Source organism: Glycine max, chromosome 6 (assembly GCF_000004515.6).
Source record: "Glycine max cultivar Williams 82 chromosome 6, Glycine_max_v4.0, whole genome shotgun sequence".
Taxonomy (NCBI): domain Eukaryota; kingdom Viridiplantae; phylum Streptophyta; class Magnoliopsida; order Fabales; family Fabaceae; genus Glycine; species Glycine max.
The window spans coordinates 2,740,186-2,756,688 of record NC_038242.2 but is presented as its reverse complement, the minus strand read 5'-3'; the positions used below and the strand labels follow the sequence as shown (position 1 = coordinate 2,756,688).

The 16,503-nt window shown below is 30.2% G+C and overlaps 2 protein-coding genes across 2 annotated transcripts; one reads left to right on the top strand and one right to left on the bottom strand.

Annotated features, from left to right (window-relative positions):
• Positions 1 to 8,471: 8,471 nt before the first annotated feature.
• LOC121175033 (pollen-specific leucine-rich repeat extensin-like protein 3) lies at positions 8,472 to 12,048 on the bottom strand. The gene has a single exon (XM_041016227.1). The coding sequence runs from the start codon at positions 11,372 to 11,374 to the stop codon at positions 8,678 to 8,680; it is 2,697 nt and encodes an 898-aa protein (XP_040872161.1). The 5' UTR covers positions 11,375 to 12,048; the 3' UTR covers positions 8,472 to 8,677.
• Positions 12,049 to 15,472: 3,424 nt separating this feature from the next.
• LOC100500315 (cytochrome b6f complex subunit petM-like) lies at positions 15,473 to 16,192 on the top strand. The gene has a single exon (NM_001249320.3). The coding sequence runs from the start codon at positions 15,563 to 15,565 to the stop codon at positions 15,929 to 15,931; it is 369 nt and encodes a 122-aa protein (NP_001236249.1). The 5' UTR covers positions 15,473 to 15,562; the 3' UTR covers positions 15,932 to 16,192.
• Positions 16,193 to 16,503: the final 311 nt, after the last annotated feature.

The window sequence follows — 16,503 nt, the reverse complement described above, 5'->3', positions numbered from 1 at the left end:
CCAATCATCATTATTTTAATTAATTATTTTCAAATTTAAGTTAATAGAACCACTAACGTTGTTGGCAAAAATAGAGAAAATAAACTAAAATGAAACTTTAAAAAATATAAAGAATTGAAACAAAAAAATTTAAACTTAATATATAAAAAAACTAAAAATAAACTTAACGGACCAAAAGTGATATTAAGAAGAAAAAAATACAATTCACGATATTCCATTTTTTATATCTACAAAATATTATCCTTTTCAACTCGTTCAACGAAATATACGAATCATAATGTGATAACACTTTAGAAAGTTGATCAGGTCTCCTAAAAAACAAAAAGGATTAACTACATTTTTTATTTATGATCTTTTCTCAATTTTCATTTTTGATTCTTAAACAGAATATTGATTAGTCTTGATCCCTAATCTTTTGCTCTATTTTTCGTTTTTATTCCCTGACATTAATTTGCTCGTTAAGTAATGAGGTGTGTTTATAGGTGGTGATCGGTTGGATGCCAAGGAGGATGTAGTTTTAACGTGGTGAACAGTAATTCATACACTTAATTTTTAAAAATTAAATATTTAATAAAATCTGTTAACATTTTGTTTTCTTTTTATTTATTTTTAAATAAGTTTGCTCACATATTGACCAAACAAGCATTGAGCCTCAATATTGATTACCAAGTTTTTGAGTTTGCTCTTGATTGTATTTTGAATGTTTTGAGAGCATATTTTGCTCACATTATGTTTCATAAAGGTTTAGTCCTCTGATGATGTAATTCATAAATCACCAACATAATTTCTAACTGATTAATTGTGTTTTTTTAAAACATTGACATCTCATACTCATTAAACCCTTGAGTTTTAATAAATAGATTATTGTGTTGATGGTTTTTATTTCATAAAATATATTTATAAAATTTTAAATAAATTTAAACTTATTTGATATTTCATCAATTAATTTTATTTTAACATATAGTAAATTTTGTAAAATATAAATATGTGGGTGGGTGCGTGGCCGTGTGTTCTTAATGCACTTTTAAAGAAGAGAGTAAAAATAGTTAATATTAAGTTAAAATATAATTTTCTTCCTTTTATTTTTTTAATATGTGATTTTAGTCACCTAATTTTTATTATATACATGTCATCTTCATTTTTAAAAATAATTCATGATTTAGTCTCTTATTTTTTAATTGAGATATTTTATTTCTCGCTTTTAAAACATTCATAATTTTAGTCTTAATAGTCAATTTTAAATATTGATCTATGTACTCACTAAACATTGATCCGCATGAGGCTATTTTTTATCCACAAGACAAATATTTTTAAAAAAATATTTAATTGCTAACAAGCTTTATTTTAAAAAAATAAAAAAGTACATCTTCACGTCTAAAATTGATAAAGAAAACTAAAATCACATATCTTTTAAAAGCCATAGATGAAATATCTAAATTAAAAGTAAGGACACTAAAATCATAATTTTTTAAAAGTGAATAACAAAATGTCTCAATTAAATAAAAAGGAGACTAAAATTACATATTTTGAAAAAATAAAGGAAAAAAATTACATTTTAACCTTAATATTAAGAATGTCTCATTAAAAGAATGAGATATAAGTTATTTATTTTTATTTATAATATAAAAATTGATATTATTTTTTTATGATACGAAGAAACAAATTTGTCATTAAAATGATTGTCAACATGGATTGCTAGCATAGGAACATATTTATAATAATATGTTTTTTTTCGTCTTCTCAATCCGGTGACTGACAAATGCGTCCCTCAAAGATAAAAATGGAAAATTTAATCCCGAAAGTTTAAAAAGTGTGACAAATATATCCGAATGTTAATAATGAATTATATATGAGAGAAGCGGGAGAAAAAGAAGTAAAATACAACTTAATATTTGAATTCTTATACTTTGATTATCTATCTATTTATCCATCTATCAAATTGTTAATTAGTTATTTAATTAATCAATATAACTACTTATTTTTTAAAATAAAATAAATTTCTTTAGTTTTATGATATAAAAAAATTGAGTTACCATTTTAAAAAAATGAAAGTCATTTATTTTTTAACATTTTTTGTTACTTCAATTAATTGTTAACTTTTATCACGTACTCTATCACAATATTTCAAATGGAATGCATCCATTTATTTCTTAACATTTTTTGTTACTTCAATTAATTGTTAACTTTTATTACGTAATCTGTCACGGTATTTTAAATATGTAAGGTCGTTGCAGTCCCTAAATTAGCGATACATCATCTCAAAGAAAAAGAATAAATTTCTGTATTATTTTTTTTTTGAAGTTAACCTCTTTATTGATTTGAGCATTATTGTATTTTTTATTTAAATTTATTTAGATTCTTTATTTGTTAATAATTGTTTCCATTTGATTCATATTATGTATAATAAGTATTGTCTCGGGTGGAAGCACATAAGGTTTATCCAAGAGATTCTTTCATATTTTATACACACACACACACACACATATATATATATATATATATATATATATATATATATATATATATATATATATATATATATATTATTGATTAAGGAAAAAGACTTATAATTTCACTTTAACTTTATCTAGTTTAAATTTTGTGAGACTTTTTTTTAAAAAAAAAATAGTTGATTAACTTTTTTAAAAAAATAAATTTGGTCCACGACCGGTTATTTTTTTTCTATTCAAAACTCTCGATATATTATTTTCAATCTAAATATAAAGGTACTTAAGCTAAAATTGTGATATGGAATAATTTTAAAGATTAAAAGTGAAAAATTTAGTAGAAATTTAATAAATTTATAAGATATAAAATAAAGTTTTTTTTAACAGCAAAGATTAAGGTTTGATAAAAAATTTAAAATAATAAAAATATATATATCAAAAGGCACTTTTTAAAATATATTACATAAATACTAAACGAATAAGAACAATATCATGGTATATTGACAATAATATTTTTGGGACTAAATTTTGTATTTTTATTTTTCAGGATACATTTGAAATCGTAGTGGGAAGATAAAAAGTTATCATGGTATACTCACAATCTACGCAATCATTTCAGTGACAAATTTATTCCTTTATGCCACGTAAATTATTTTATTAACGGTGACGGATGAAAATTAACCATCAAATATATTTGTTATATTTTTTATATTTTTAAGTACTAAATTTTATATTTTTATTTTTTATAAAATATTTATTAACGAATTAAACAAAAATGACTATTTATCTTATAAATTATTAGAATAATCACCGAATAGATGTTATATGAATTACCACAAAAATAAAGTAGTTAGGAATACCTGCCGCATCGTACTTGACGTAAGCGCTTGTGTCATCAAATAATTGTTCTGTACACGATCAAAAGTTGAGCTGGTATAAGTCAAAGGGAGAAATAAATTAAAATAATCCTATTTACCGAAAAATTAAAATATTTGTTCAGACAGTAAAGAGCAAAGGTTTTTTTTTTTTTTTTTTTTTCTCTAGCAAAGGTGATAGCTGGTTTTTATGTTTGTCAATTTATATTTTTATTTAAGCTTAAAACTATTTTTGGTTTTTGTATGTTTGTTTTTTTAATGTATGTTTTTAGTTATTTTAAAATATGTTTATTTTATTTTTTATCTTTAAAATATTTTAGATAATATTTTTTATTATTTAAAATATTATCATGAAAAATAAAACAAATACATTTTACAAAAGACTAAAACAATAAAAATTACATAAAAAAATAAAAAATTAAATTACAAAAACCAAAAATATATTTTATTTTTTTATTTATTATTAAAAAAATGTGAAAATGGAAAGAAGTAGGAAAATGAGATAATTTTTTAAGCCATACCACTTGAACTGGAATGTTATATACTTATAATTAATAGTTGTTTATCTGACTTTTTAATGGTCATATATAAGTCTTTTTTGATGAAAATATTATTAATATATATATATATATATATATATATATATATATATATATATATATTATAAATGGTGTAGAAAAAAAGTTATTTATTTCTGGGAGTTTAAACAAATCGAACTCAACCCAAAATTGAGTAAACTGGAAAAAAAGTGACTTTGGAGTAGACTGGAGCGAATGAATAGGTTATTCAGGTCTAAATAATGATTTGATGCGGGTTTGTTGGTCGGGTTCAATTTTGCATTTTTAGTCCGTTTATAATCGAACCCTACCAACTAAGCTAGTTAAGCTAACTCAAGTCCAGTTTTAACCAAAAAGAGACATAAATCATATCATAGCATCTCAACAAAGCTTGACCCACGTTTTAACTTTTAAGAAATATATCTGCTCATTTCTCACACATTGACCTAATCCTTTGATGCACTGCTCAACACTCTCTTTCTTTTCCTCTCTTGTACGTCCCCTAACCCTAATGCTCCCTCCTTCTCTTCTCTGTGTGCGATGATTGCACTGACCCATTACTTTTCCTTTACCTTCCTTCTCTTCTTCGCTCTTTGTTCTCATCAAAACGAGTCAAGTGATGTTACCTAATTGTGTTGTAGCACCTCCAACACCCTTCACACTAATGGAAGCCTCTCAGTCCTCATCTACCATCTTGAAGCCCAACGACAACTCAAACAAGTTCCTTCTCTTCCCTCGTCCACTGTTAGAATCATTTTGTTTGTTCATGGAGAGACAAAAGAAAGGAGGAAACAAGGATGAAGATGTCTTCGAAAATCACACTAGGGTAGCACAACACCGTCATCTATGACAATGGTAGCACAAAATCCTTAATTGCACCAACCTGAACTCGTCCAAATCGAAGTGCTCTTCGATTGGGTTCGGTCCACGAATGTCAACCCGTAGGGTTGTGTTTGATGTTTTTTTTTGCTTGAACTCGTCCGACTTGAACCATTGCACACTCCTAGGAAGAACCATCATAAATATTCATTTCTTGTTTTTTGTTTGTCCTTTAGTGGAAGACACCATTCTCAATGGGGAATCCCTCCTCACTAACTCCTCAGCAGTGACATATACCTTTTCAAAGCAGGAGATGCTACTCTAATTGGTCTTTTGGCTAGCGACAATTACTACTTTTCTTAAAATTATATAAGTTTTTTAAAATTATAATTATTATTTTTATATATAAACGATATAATATGGTGATTAAAATATTATATATAATTGTTACAATTATTTTCTATTCTCCTTTGTTTTTTTACCTATTTATAGTAATATTATTAATTTATAGTTTATAAGTAGGTACAATAGTACAAGTATACAGATCTTACTTGTTACAGCTAGCCCACAAAGTAGGAAATTCATCCATAGAACATTAATTGTATTTTTCCTTGTTGAAGGCCAATATCTTATCGTATACCAGAGCCTTATTACGTAATTACACAGTAATTAGCTTCCAAATATTAAGCAAATCTAACTCCTAACTCCCCAGAAAAGATTGTAACATGCCAGAAAGTAACAACTCATTTCATCACTTGTCACTTGCCCTATATTCCTTTCATAAAAGCAGAGGAAATGAATAACAAAAAGGGAAAACACACAGGCACGAAACAAAGTATCTCAATCAACTTGTGAAGTATAACATATATTCAAAATTAGGTAACATCATTATCAGGTGGAACACTATCCACATTCCATAACAACTTTAGCAAGCTACTGGTTTATCAATGAAAACACAACTATTAAAACAGATATTACTTTAGACAAGTAAGCATAGCTAAGCTAAAATATTCCCCACCCTTCATACTTCTAACACTCCCATTAAACAAATAACAAACAAACACAGGAACTGAAAATAAACTGTTCAATTCCACATTTCGATTATCTTGCAGATACTGCAAGATAAAGAGGCTAGTAAAACATATTTTTCAAACTGGGAAATTTTTTTGTCTAATTTAGAAGAATGAAAATTTTGAAGAATTAAATTTTTACTAAGGAGTAGTTAGATCGACCTACCTAACATTTATATAGTGGTGATCATGAGCATCGAACACGGTCGAGAGAGGTGACCGCCCAAGCCTCATTTTTAGAGAAACACAGATTTTTTTTGTTATATAAATATTAAAATGAAATTTTATATAATTTTAAAATTATATAAAGAAATTATTATAAAACATGAGATAATTATCAATTTTTTTAGAAAAAAATATTAGTAATTAATCAAATAATGAATGATGCTACTATTTCTCAATAGAAAACTATCCATATTTTTTAAAAAATGAACCCACAATTTATATACAATAATAAATGTAAAGAGAATTGTGTGATATATTATTTTCTTTCACTTCCATCGATATTAACTTAATTACGTAAACAAAGCTTTGAAATGTTTTAGTTCGCCTAGCACACCAAAAATGTCATGAAGTGTTACGGTCGTTCTCGTTGGTTGATCTTAAATTAATTTAACGTTTCTAATATTTTTAGAAAAGTGAGACACGTGACCCTACAACACATACTTTTTTCAATTGCTAAATCTAATCACTTGTCAAAAGAAAAAAAAAACTCATCTCCTCAGTTGCATAATAAGAAACTGCTATATTCAAATGTGCGATTAAAATATATCCTTTTAATGTACCATTTCCATATAGTCAAAATTCCAGTGGATTATAAAACTTTCAGTTACTAAATAGTCATTAGAAGGGTATAATTTCAAGTGCTGCAGTTTTGTGGAAATTAATAGGTAAGTTCTCCGATTTCAAGAATATGTGTCTGGTTAAAATCAATATTGAAACAATTTTAATTGGTCATGGCATAAAAGTGCTTGAATCAACCTGGTGCGATTCAAGTGTTAAATGCTTGAATCAATTTGACGCTTTTAATTTGGATACAATTCAAGTCCCTGCATATTGCTGATGGCGGAAAATTATGTGCATAGGGCGAGAGACAATATGCTAGAAGTGTTACATGAATGGCTGAAAACACAGAAGAACAATTCTACTCACGTGTCTCACTTTAATGATGATATTAGACACGTTAGATTAATTTAAGATCAATGGAAAAAAAATGAGTGTAACACTGTTTAGTATTACATTAACGTAATTTAATTTAATACTCTAGTGTGTATATAATTTTTAAAATATTTGATTTTTTTTATAAATATTATAAAATTTTTTATGATTCAATGAAGTTTTAATTTAATTTAAAATATTTTAATTTTAATATTTCATTTTAATTAAATAATTTTTATATTCTCACGTAAGAGAGGATCATTTTCATATATGAAAAGTATGCATGTCATGCATAATCACTAATATGGTAAACATTTATTTTTTAAGTGTTTAATTAAATTGTTTACCTAATTACCTAAATGCACATTCAATTCAAATATTTATTTTACTTATTAATAATATTTGTGAAATTAAAGTTATTAATAATTTTAAATAAATTTATAAATGTCTGAGAAAAAAAATATGATATATTATAATGCAATATCATTCACGCTGACAAAATCATATGTTTGATAGATAATAGATAGATATTACTCCCCCCCGCTTATTGATAGATATTACTTTTATATATCGTTTGATTTTATTATACTGTAATTTTGACGCCGTATCTTAAATCTATGGTAAAAGTCTTTTACTAATTTTGCTATATTACCTTTTTAAAATTCATATTTTTAAAAAAAATCGATTTTATTACTTCCCTTTCTTTTCTTTTACTAAATTTTCATTTATTTTGTACATGTATAGTTTTTTGTGTTTTTTTAATTTTTTTAAATAGATATAAATTAAAAGTATATTAATATTATACAAATCATAAAAAAAATCTTATATTATTCTAAATGATAAAAACATATACATGATCAGATGATAATCTAATATGAAAATATTAAATAAACAAATAAATTATCAAATTAGAAGTAAAAATTTGCAGAAAATTTCATATGACAATTTTGGTAAGTACTTTCATATTACAAATAAATACAATATAAATATATTATGATTACAATTTTTAAGTTAAAATTATAATATACGCCATACGTTAAGCAGCTACAAATATTATAAAATAATATTACTATCTGATATTTGCCGATTATAATATATATATATATATATATATATATATATATATATATATATATATATATATTATAATGTAATCTATGGGCTAATTGACAACATGTATATTTAAATTTATTCAAAATGAAAAATATTATTTTAAATATATAAATACATTAATATGCCTTGATTATATTAATTTCACTGTTAATAATTTAAGTAATATAATGCAACTAAATATGATTGATTAAATATTAGTAATACAAACTATTATACGATTCTCTTATTTTGGTTAGACTAATTATTTAAAATATTAAATTAAAATTTAAGATTATAATTAAAGCAATAATTAAAATATAATTATTTCAGGTGTGGAATTAAATTATTACAATATTATCACATAGCATCATTAACGTTGTCAAAATTTGCTTATAAAAGTAATAAAGGAAAAGAGGAAGAGAGTTGGTTTCGCACACAACACATACCAGAGAAGCGAAGTGTAATAAATACTATTCTCTCTTTTATAATGTTTCCATTACAACAAAAGTCTTCAATTTGCTCATTCAGTTAAACTGAATAGATGATATTACATAAAAAAAGAGAGAAAAAGATATCTTATTGTGTTGATATAGCTTATGATGCAACTTTAAGTTTAGGAACTAGTATAAATGTTGGTAAGATCTAGATGTGCACCACATTTAGTAGCCGGGAATGATAGGTGGAGGGGGTGAAGCATAAGAAGAGCCGAAGTGAGGGGGAAGAACGACATCTTCAAAAGGAGGAGGTGAAATAGAGGGTGTAGGAGGTGGTGGAGAGTGTATTGGTGGTGGTGGAGAATGCACTGGTGGTGGTGGGGAGTACACGGGTGGTGGCGGAGAATGAACTGGTGGGGGTGGAGAATGGACGGGAGGTGGTGGAGAGTGAACAGGTGGAGGAGGAGAATGGACGGGAGGTGGTGGAGGAGAATGGACGGGAGGTGGTGGAGAGTGAACAGGAGGTGGAGGAGAATGGACGGGAGGTGGTGGAGAGTGAACAGGAGGTGGAGGAGAATGGATGGGAGGTGGTGGAGAGTAAACAGGGGGAGGAGGAGAATGGACGGGAGGTGGTGGAGAGTGGACAGGTGGTGGAGGAGAGTGAACAGGAGGTGGAGGAGAATGGACGGGAGGTGGTGGAGAGTGGACAGGTGGTGGAGGAGAGTGAACAGGAGGTGGAGGAGAATGGACAGGAGGTGGTGGAGAGTGGACAGGTGGTGGAGGAGAATGGACCAGTGGTGGAGGAGAGTGAACAGGAGGTGGAGGAGAATGGACGGGAGGTGGTGGAGAGTGAACAGGAGGTGGAGGAGAATGGACGGGAGGTGGTGGAGAGTGGACGGGAGGTGGAGGAGAATGGACAGGAGGTGGTGGAGAGTGGACAGGTGGTGGAGGAGAATGGACAGGTGGTGGAGGAGAGTGAATTGGTGGGGGAGGGGAATGTACTATTGGGGGTGGTGGAGAAGGAACATGTGGTGGTGGGGAGTGAACTGGTGGAGGAGGAGACTGAACAAGTGGTGGAGGAGATTCTGAAGGTCTTTGTCGTTGTCGAGGTGCTTCCCTATGGGGATCTTCCTCTGGTGGTGGTGCTACTTTGGGTGCTTGTGGTGTTGAAGGATTAGAGGGAGAAGGAGTTGCTTTGGGTGGTTGTGGCTTTGGTGTTGGAGGATTTGAGGGAGAAGGGGTTGCTTTGGGTGGTTGTGGCTGTGGTGTTGGAGGATTTGAGGGAGAAGGGGTTGCTTTGGGTGGTTGTGGCTTTGGTGTTGGAGGATTTGAGGGAGAAGGGGTAGGTTTGGGTTCTTGTGGCTTAGGGGTTGGAGGATTGGGGGTAGAAGAGGTGGGGCTGGGTTCTTGTGTCTTTGGGGTAGAAGGGGTTGGGCTGGGTTGTGGCTTTGGTGTTGAAGGGGTAGGTTGAGGTTGTGGCTTTGGTGTCTCAACTTTAGGAGGACTGGAAGGTTGTGATTCAGATGGAGATTTTGGTGATGGGCTAGATGGTGTTGTTGGAGGATTGGAAGAATGAGATGGGTTTCCACTTCCACATTTACAATCCACATGCTTGCTTATCACCACATTGCAAACGTCTGCAACCTTTTGTTTTGGCCTATTTGGTATGCAATTGTTCTCATCATCCAACACAACATCTTTCTTAGGAGGCACACAACCTTCTTCCTCACCGTTGAAATAGTTATAAGAGAATGTGAAGTTGACCAAATTAGGCAAGCTGCAAACATTACGTGGGACAAAACCCGTGAGCTTGTTGTGTCCAATGGATAAGTGCTCCGCGTTCTTAAGCCCATCAAATGTCCTTGGTAACATGCCAACAAAGTTGTTTTGGCTTATGTCAAACACATAAACTTGTTCGAGCTTTCCAATCTCTGCAGGCAAGCAACCAGTGAGGTTGTTGTTGATTAAAACAAACTCGTTCAATGTCTTTGTCATGTTGCCAATACTTGAAGGCAGACAACCTGTGAGATTGTTATAGGCAAAAACCATAACTGAAGCTGGAGAAGATCCCATGTTCTGAGGAATTGTGGACGTGAAACGGTTATTGTTCAAAAAGATAGCGTCAAGGCTTTTGTTGAAAAGCTCAGAAGGTAATTCCCCTTCAAACTCATTGAACCTGAGGTCAAGGAATTTAATGTCTGGAATTAAAAGCACAGGCTCAGGGAATCGCCCAACAAAGCGGTTGTTGCTGATGTCTAGCTCATAAAGAAGCTTAAGCTTGGAAAAACTTTTTGGGAGAACCCCACAAAACCTGTTTGAGTTTATATGGAAAAGCGCAAGGTCGGTTAACAAACCGATCTCGGGGGGAATGTAACCTGCGATGTCTGCATGGTTAAGGTCAATCCCAGCTACAACATCGATCTTTGGATCATCTAAGGCCTTTTCACAAAAAACTCCGTTATAAGAGCAAACATTTGGGCCCTCCCAATTTGCTGTGAAATTTGATGGGTCTGAGTAGATTGCTTTTTTTAATGCCTCAAGAGCAATGTATGCACTTTTTAGTCTGGGGTTGGGGAAAGTTAGATTTGTTTCATAATTGTCTGCATAGTTGTCAGATAATTCATCATTCTCGTGTAAGTGCAATAATTGGCGACGAACAATGAAAGAAGCTTCAACATTGGAAAGTGCATGAGAGACAGATGATGAAAGGAGGAATAATGAGAGCAATAGAAAGTAACTCGTGGCCATTTTGTGAGATGTGCTACCTTGGAAAGCCCCAAGGCTCTTATAGAAGAGATGGGAGAAAAATGAGTTAGAAAGGGTTATATTGAGAGGTAGAGAGGGACACGTTAAGGGCCATATGAGAGGCTTTGTTACAATTTCTGAACTCATTATGTGAACGTCTTTTATACAAATTTTCATGGTACAAAAATAGATAATGCTTCTTTTGCGTTGTAATGTTTTTAATTTTAGACATGTTTGTTTCAATTATAGTTTAATTAGGCAAGCAAAGGTTGTAAAAGTTTCTTTCCTACATTTGCGTTTTGTGTAATATAGCTTAGGCATATACCAAAGTCAACAATCATGTATGGTTAATATCTACGCGGTAAAGAAACACACGATTCCACTTTGTTAGCTTGTCCAGTTTATTTTTATATCTTTCACTCTCTTTTTTTTTGTGATTTTTTTATAGGCATTTCAAATTTTTATTTTCCTACTTTCTCTATTCCTTAAGAAATTTCCCTTTTACTAAATAGGATCATTCAAATGTTTCCGTAGACTAATCTTTAATGTCTTTGTTTTAAGTTTTTTTTCCTCCAAAAATGCTCCATTCCTTTTTCTTTTTCTTTTTTTTTTTAATTTTGAATACTACTCATGATACAATATCCTTCTTCCTATAAGTAAATATATTTGAACAAACACACTATTGAAATTCATTATTTTTTGTATGTTTTTTTTTTCTCTCATATCATATCTATACATCTTCCTCTAAGTATTTAGTATCAGGTGTTCATGCAATATTTTTCTTTCATATACTTAATTTTCTTTTATATTACATTATCTCCCTATATTTTTTTGGATGAATATTTACTATAACATTTATGTTTAAAACCTATAACATAAAATATATACCAATGACATAATATAAATAGCCTTTTTAACTTGTTTCATTTCATTACTAAATAAAATCTCATATAATACTATCCGCTATGTAAGAATTCAAATTATATATTCAATTAGATAAACGTAAAATTTCACATAATAATACATTCTCTTAAACTATGATTCTTTTAGATACATGAATTTTAAAAACTCTCATATTCAATGTTTTATGTATAATCTTATGTAAAAAATAAAATAAAAAATCTACAGACTTTTTATCAACGCCTATCATTTTTATGTCACAGTTTATTTATTTATTATTATTGAGCATTATATTTTTTTCATAGGAAATGTGCATAAATATATAAACATCAAATATGTACGTAAACAACACAATTTTTTTTTGAAACGTACGTAAACGAGTATTATATTGAGGTCTATTAGTTGAGAACTAAGGTATTTATTATAGTCTCAAACTTACTATAACTTGGGAGATAATAGGTAGTACCCAAGCGATACACGAGTAATTTTTTTTATTATATAGATAATTATATTAAAAATTTTGATTATTTTTTAATACTCTCGAAAGAAGAAAAAATCAATTTTAATACCTAAAATATAAAATTTATTGATTAATAAAAAATAATAGAAGAACAATAAAAATAAAAATAATATAATATAATTAATATTCAATATAACTGTAAAATTAATTTTGACACTACTAGTTTTCCAAGATCAAATAAACTTGCATAAACAAATGAAATTACATAACAAAATCAATATTTTGATTTTATGGTATGAATGCAATGTTATCCCATTTAAAATATCATTAAGTTGATGACATTAATTAAAAAATTTAATGGTAATAGTTATGGACAAAAATCATAAAAATCACTAATATACAATTACACATGATTGCCAATTAAATTAAATGCTAATGATTTTTGTAACTTTCAACCATTTAATCAAAATTAGTATATTATTAACATTTTACTTTGTACGGGATTTCCTTTAGGTGAACTTTTTGTTCGGGAAAATATATATTATTTTTTGAAGAGAGATCATGAAAAAACTTATTGTAGTAAAACATGCAAATGATGGACATTCTCAAGCCGACTTATCTCTTTATTACAAATAAAAGCAAAATTACCTAATTGATGGGGAAAAAAAATCTAAGAGATACAATATATTTTAAGATGAGTTTAATGGTCACCATGTGATCTTGATCTAGTTACAAATTATTATTGATATAACTTTTAAAGTAATTATCATAAAAATCAATAATCTTATCCTACATGATAGGTTGTGATTGAATGATTATGTAATTTTTTTTATAAGTGCATAATCTTTTTTTTCTTGTAAGATTCAATCACTTATAAGAAACATCATTTCTCTATGACATATTTCAAATCCATATTTTTATTTAAGAAGCACATATGACCGAAAGGAGGCCGGTAGGGGTTCAGATATTTGATATTCTAATTTTTATTTAAGATCAAAATGAAGTTTTTCTAATTTTTGGATTTTTTTTAGTAAACACTTATGGATTTGTTGATAAAAAAAAATTACTATAACTTATGGGATCAACTATATGGGCAATGATCCATGTACAAGCCTCATTAATCAATGAGATTAAGCATTTTGCTTCGTCAAATGATTGTGTTTTGTTATATATATATATATATATATCAAGAAGAAATTTAGTGATTGATGGTGTAGCTAGTTTGGAGCTTTGGCCCATTCTCTCCCCCTAGTGTTAGATGCTATAATGTTCTTAGTTTGCGTGGAGATGTTATTTGATTCCTATAAGTATTTTTTTGAGTATCCAGGTCTTAGATATCTTGTTATAATCTTTTTGTAGAATGTAAAACATACTTAATTTCCAACATAATTTAAGCATAAATATACAATGCATGAGAAATATCGGTAAGAACATGGTGACCAACATGATAGCTAGCAAGAGAATGAACAACTAAATTTGCTGGTCTCCTTACAAAGCCAATTTTATAGTTAGGCAAAGATTGAAGCAGTAACCTAGCTACGTTGTTGTACTAGACCTCGATCCATTCTGTCAGATTCTCCACCTCCTTCTGTAATTAATATTCGTGGAAGAGTCGTTGACATGACAATCTATTTGGATGAAAACCTGATCAATATGCATGTCCTTCAGTCAACTAATGGTTTACCTGATAGCAACACAGCAGCAGATCAACACTCAGCCCACATCACAGAAAACATACACAAACAGGCCTAAGAGAGGGAGTAAGAAGCCCGCTTACCTGCAGGACTTCGTGTAATCGCATTTGGCGCTAAAGCTCTTTAGTTCCTTAGTCCCGTGTGCTTGTAGAACTCTCCAGAATCTGTTATAGCATTCTGTTAGTTGGTTGAAGAGGAAATTCTGTTAGCTTCAATAGTATAAATGTAATAAGAGGTGAAATGAATGGGATATCAGAAAGCTTATCTCTATTTTTGCTCTTCCTTATCTCCTCCTATAGCTTAGAATCGTATCATAGCCTCACCTTCGTGTACTTGTGGGAACACATCTTTGATAATTGATTTGGCTATCACAAACTGCCCCCCATCACCATGGTACACACGCCCATGCCCAATAAAGCTGCATCCACGAAATCACCCTTGGGATAGTATTTTGCTTTGAGAGCTCGCGATATCATAGCATAGAAACGTCACCCTTGCTTACTCATGGACTGATCCAGAAAATACTTGCATTTTTATTTGGTAAAATTTTTCTTAATTAATCAAATATTATGAGAAAAAATATATTGTGTGGGAACAATTGCCCCATAATCATTAACATGCATCCGTCCTGTGCTTGTCCAACATGACCAAATCAAAGCCATAGATATCTTGGAAGCCAAGGCTGCCATTATCTGTCCTCTCAATGAGTTTTTCTCATCTCTAAAGTTCTTTTATAGTTTACACTAAAAGTGCATACCAATTAAAATCTAAAGTTGAGGAAAAAATTTAAAATTATTATTTTTTGAATAAATAAAGATCGACCGAATGATTAAATTATAACATTTAACAAAATTAAAAACAGAGATCCAAAATATAATTAATCTTTATTTTTTAAAAATATTCACACACATACAATAAAAAAGTAATTTATATATTTTTCTGACAAATATAATTTATATATTTACAAATATTTGTTTACTACATATTTTAATTATATAAAATAAATATTTGACCCGTGGCTAAAATTAAAATACTTGTTCCTAGGTATAGCAAGTGAATTGAGAATAAAATAATAGGTGAGACGCGGAGTTGTGACCCACCATTCCATTTTTGTTAAGCATCAAAATCTGATCTTCAGTTGTCATTCGTGGGCTACGAGCCAATCAGTTTGAGAGTCCCTTATCCAAATAAATACCCACTTTTCGTGCCATTAGATTTTCCGTCGTTGAAAATCCCTTCCTATCCACAGGTAAGTTTGGTTGATCAATATTTTTTTTTTTTTTGCTGGGTAGCAGTGAGGATCAAATTCAAATGGCTATGGCCACAGCTGTCGTGTGTCCTCAGAACATCACCGGAGCCATCGTGGGCTCACCCAAGAAGAGAGTGGTGCACGTGAGAGGGTTAAATTCATTTGGGGGACTGAAGGCTAGCAATGGTGTTGTCTCTTTGGGACTTCCTATGAGCACTGAGAAGTGCTTTGCTAAGGTTGTGAGTTCAGTGAAAGCAGCAACATCAAATGGAAAAGGAAAGGGTGGAGGGGCACTCTCCTCCACGTGCAACGCCGCAGGTGAGATATTCACGATTGCTGCTATCATCAATGGACTTGTTCTTGTCGGGGTCGCAGTTGGGTTTGTGCTCCTGCGAGTTGAAGCATGGGTCGAGGAGTCCGAGGCAGAATGAAACTTTGTTGAATCAGATAAGCAAGTGATTAATTAATATCCAGAAAGTTGTATGTTTCTATATTGATGCTCTGCTTGTTCTTGTTTTCATAATGACTTGTATATTTACCTGTGAAGTTTCATCATTTTCTTGTTTTGTTCATAATTGGCATGAGCTGCTGCATTGAACCTAGAAGTGAGTCTCTGGCTCTCTCCAACGAGAAATCATATGTAATGTAATTCTTGCACACCCATTAAATATGAGAAAGAAGTATACATCAAATAAATTAATTTTTGAAATTACAGACTCGACAGTTTAAATCTTATCACAAAAATTTATTTTTAATTTTAAAGTTGTTGATATTGATAATTTTTTTTTTTATAATTTTAATTTTAAAGCTGTTAAATATTGATTTTTTGATCATTTTAATTTTGGTAATTTCAAAGGTTAAAAATATTTTTAAACACTAAAGTAATATGTTTTTATATTTTAAAGATTAAATTAACCGTACTCGAAATTTCTGTGAACCGGCTAACATCGCATGAGGCAGTAGGATTGTTCCGACTTCCGGTAGCAATCCACACGGAGCGAAC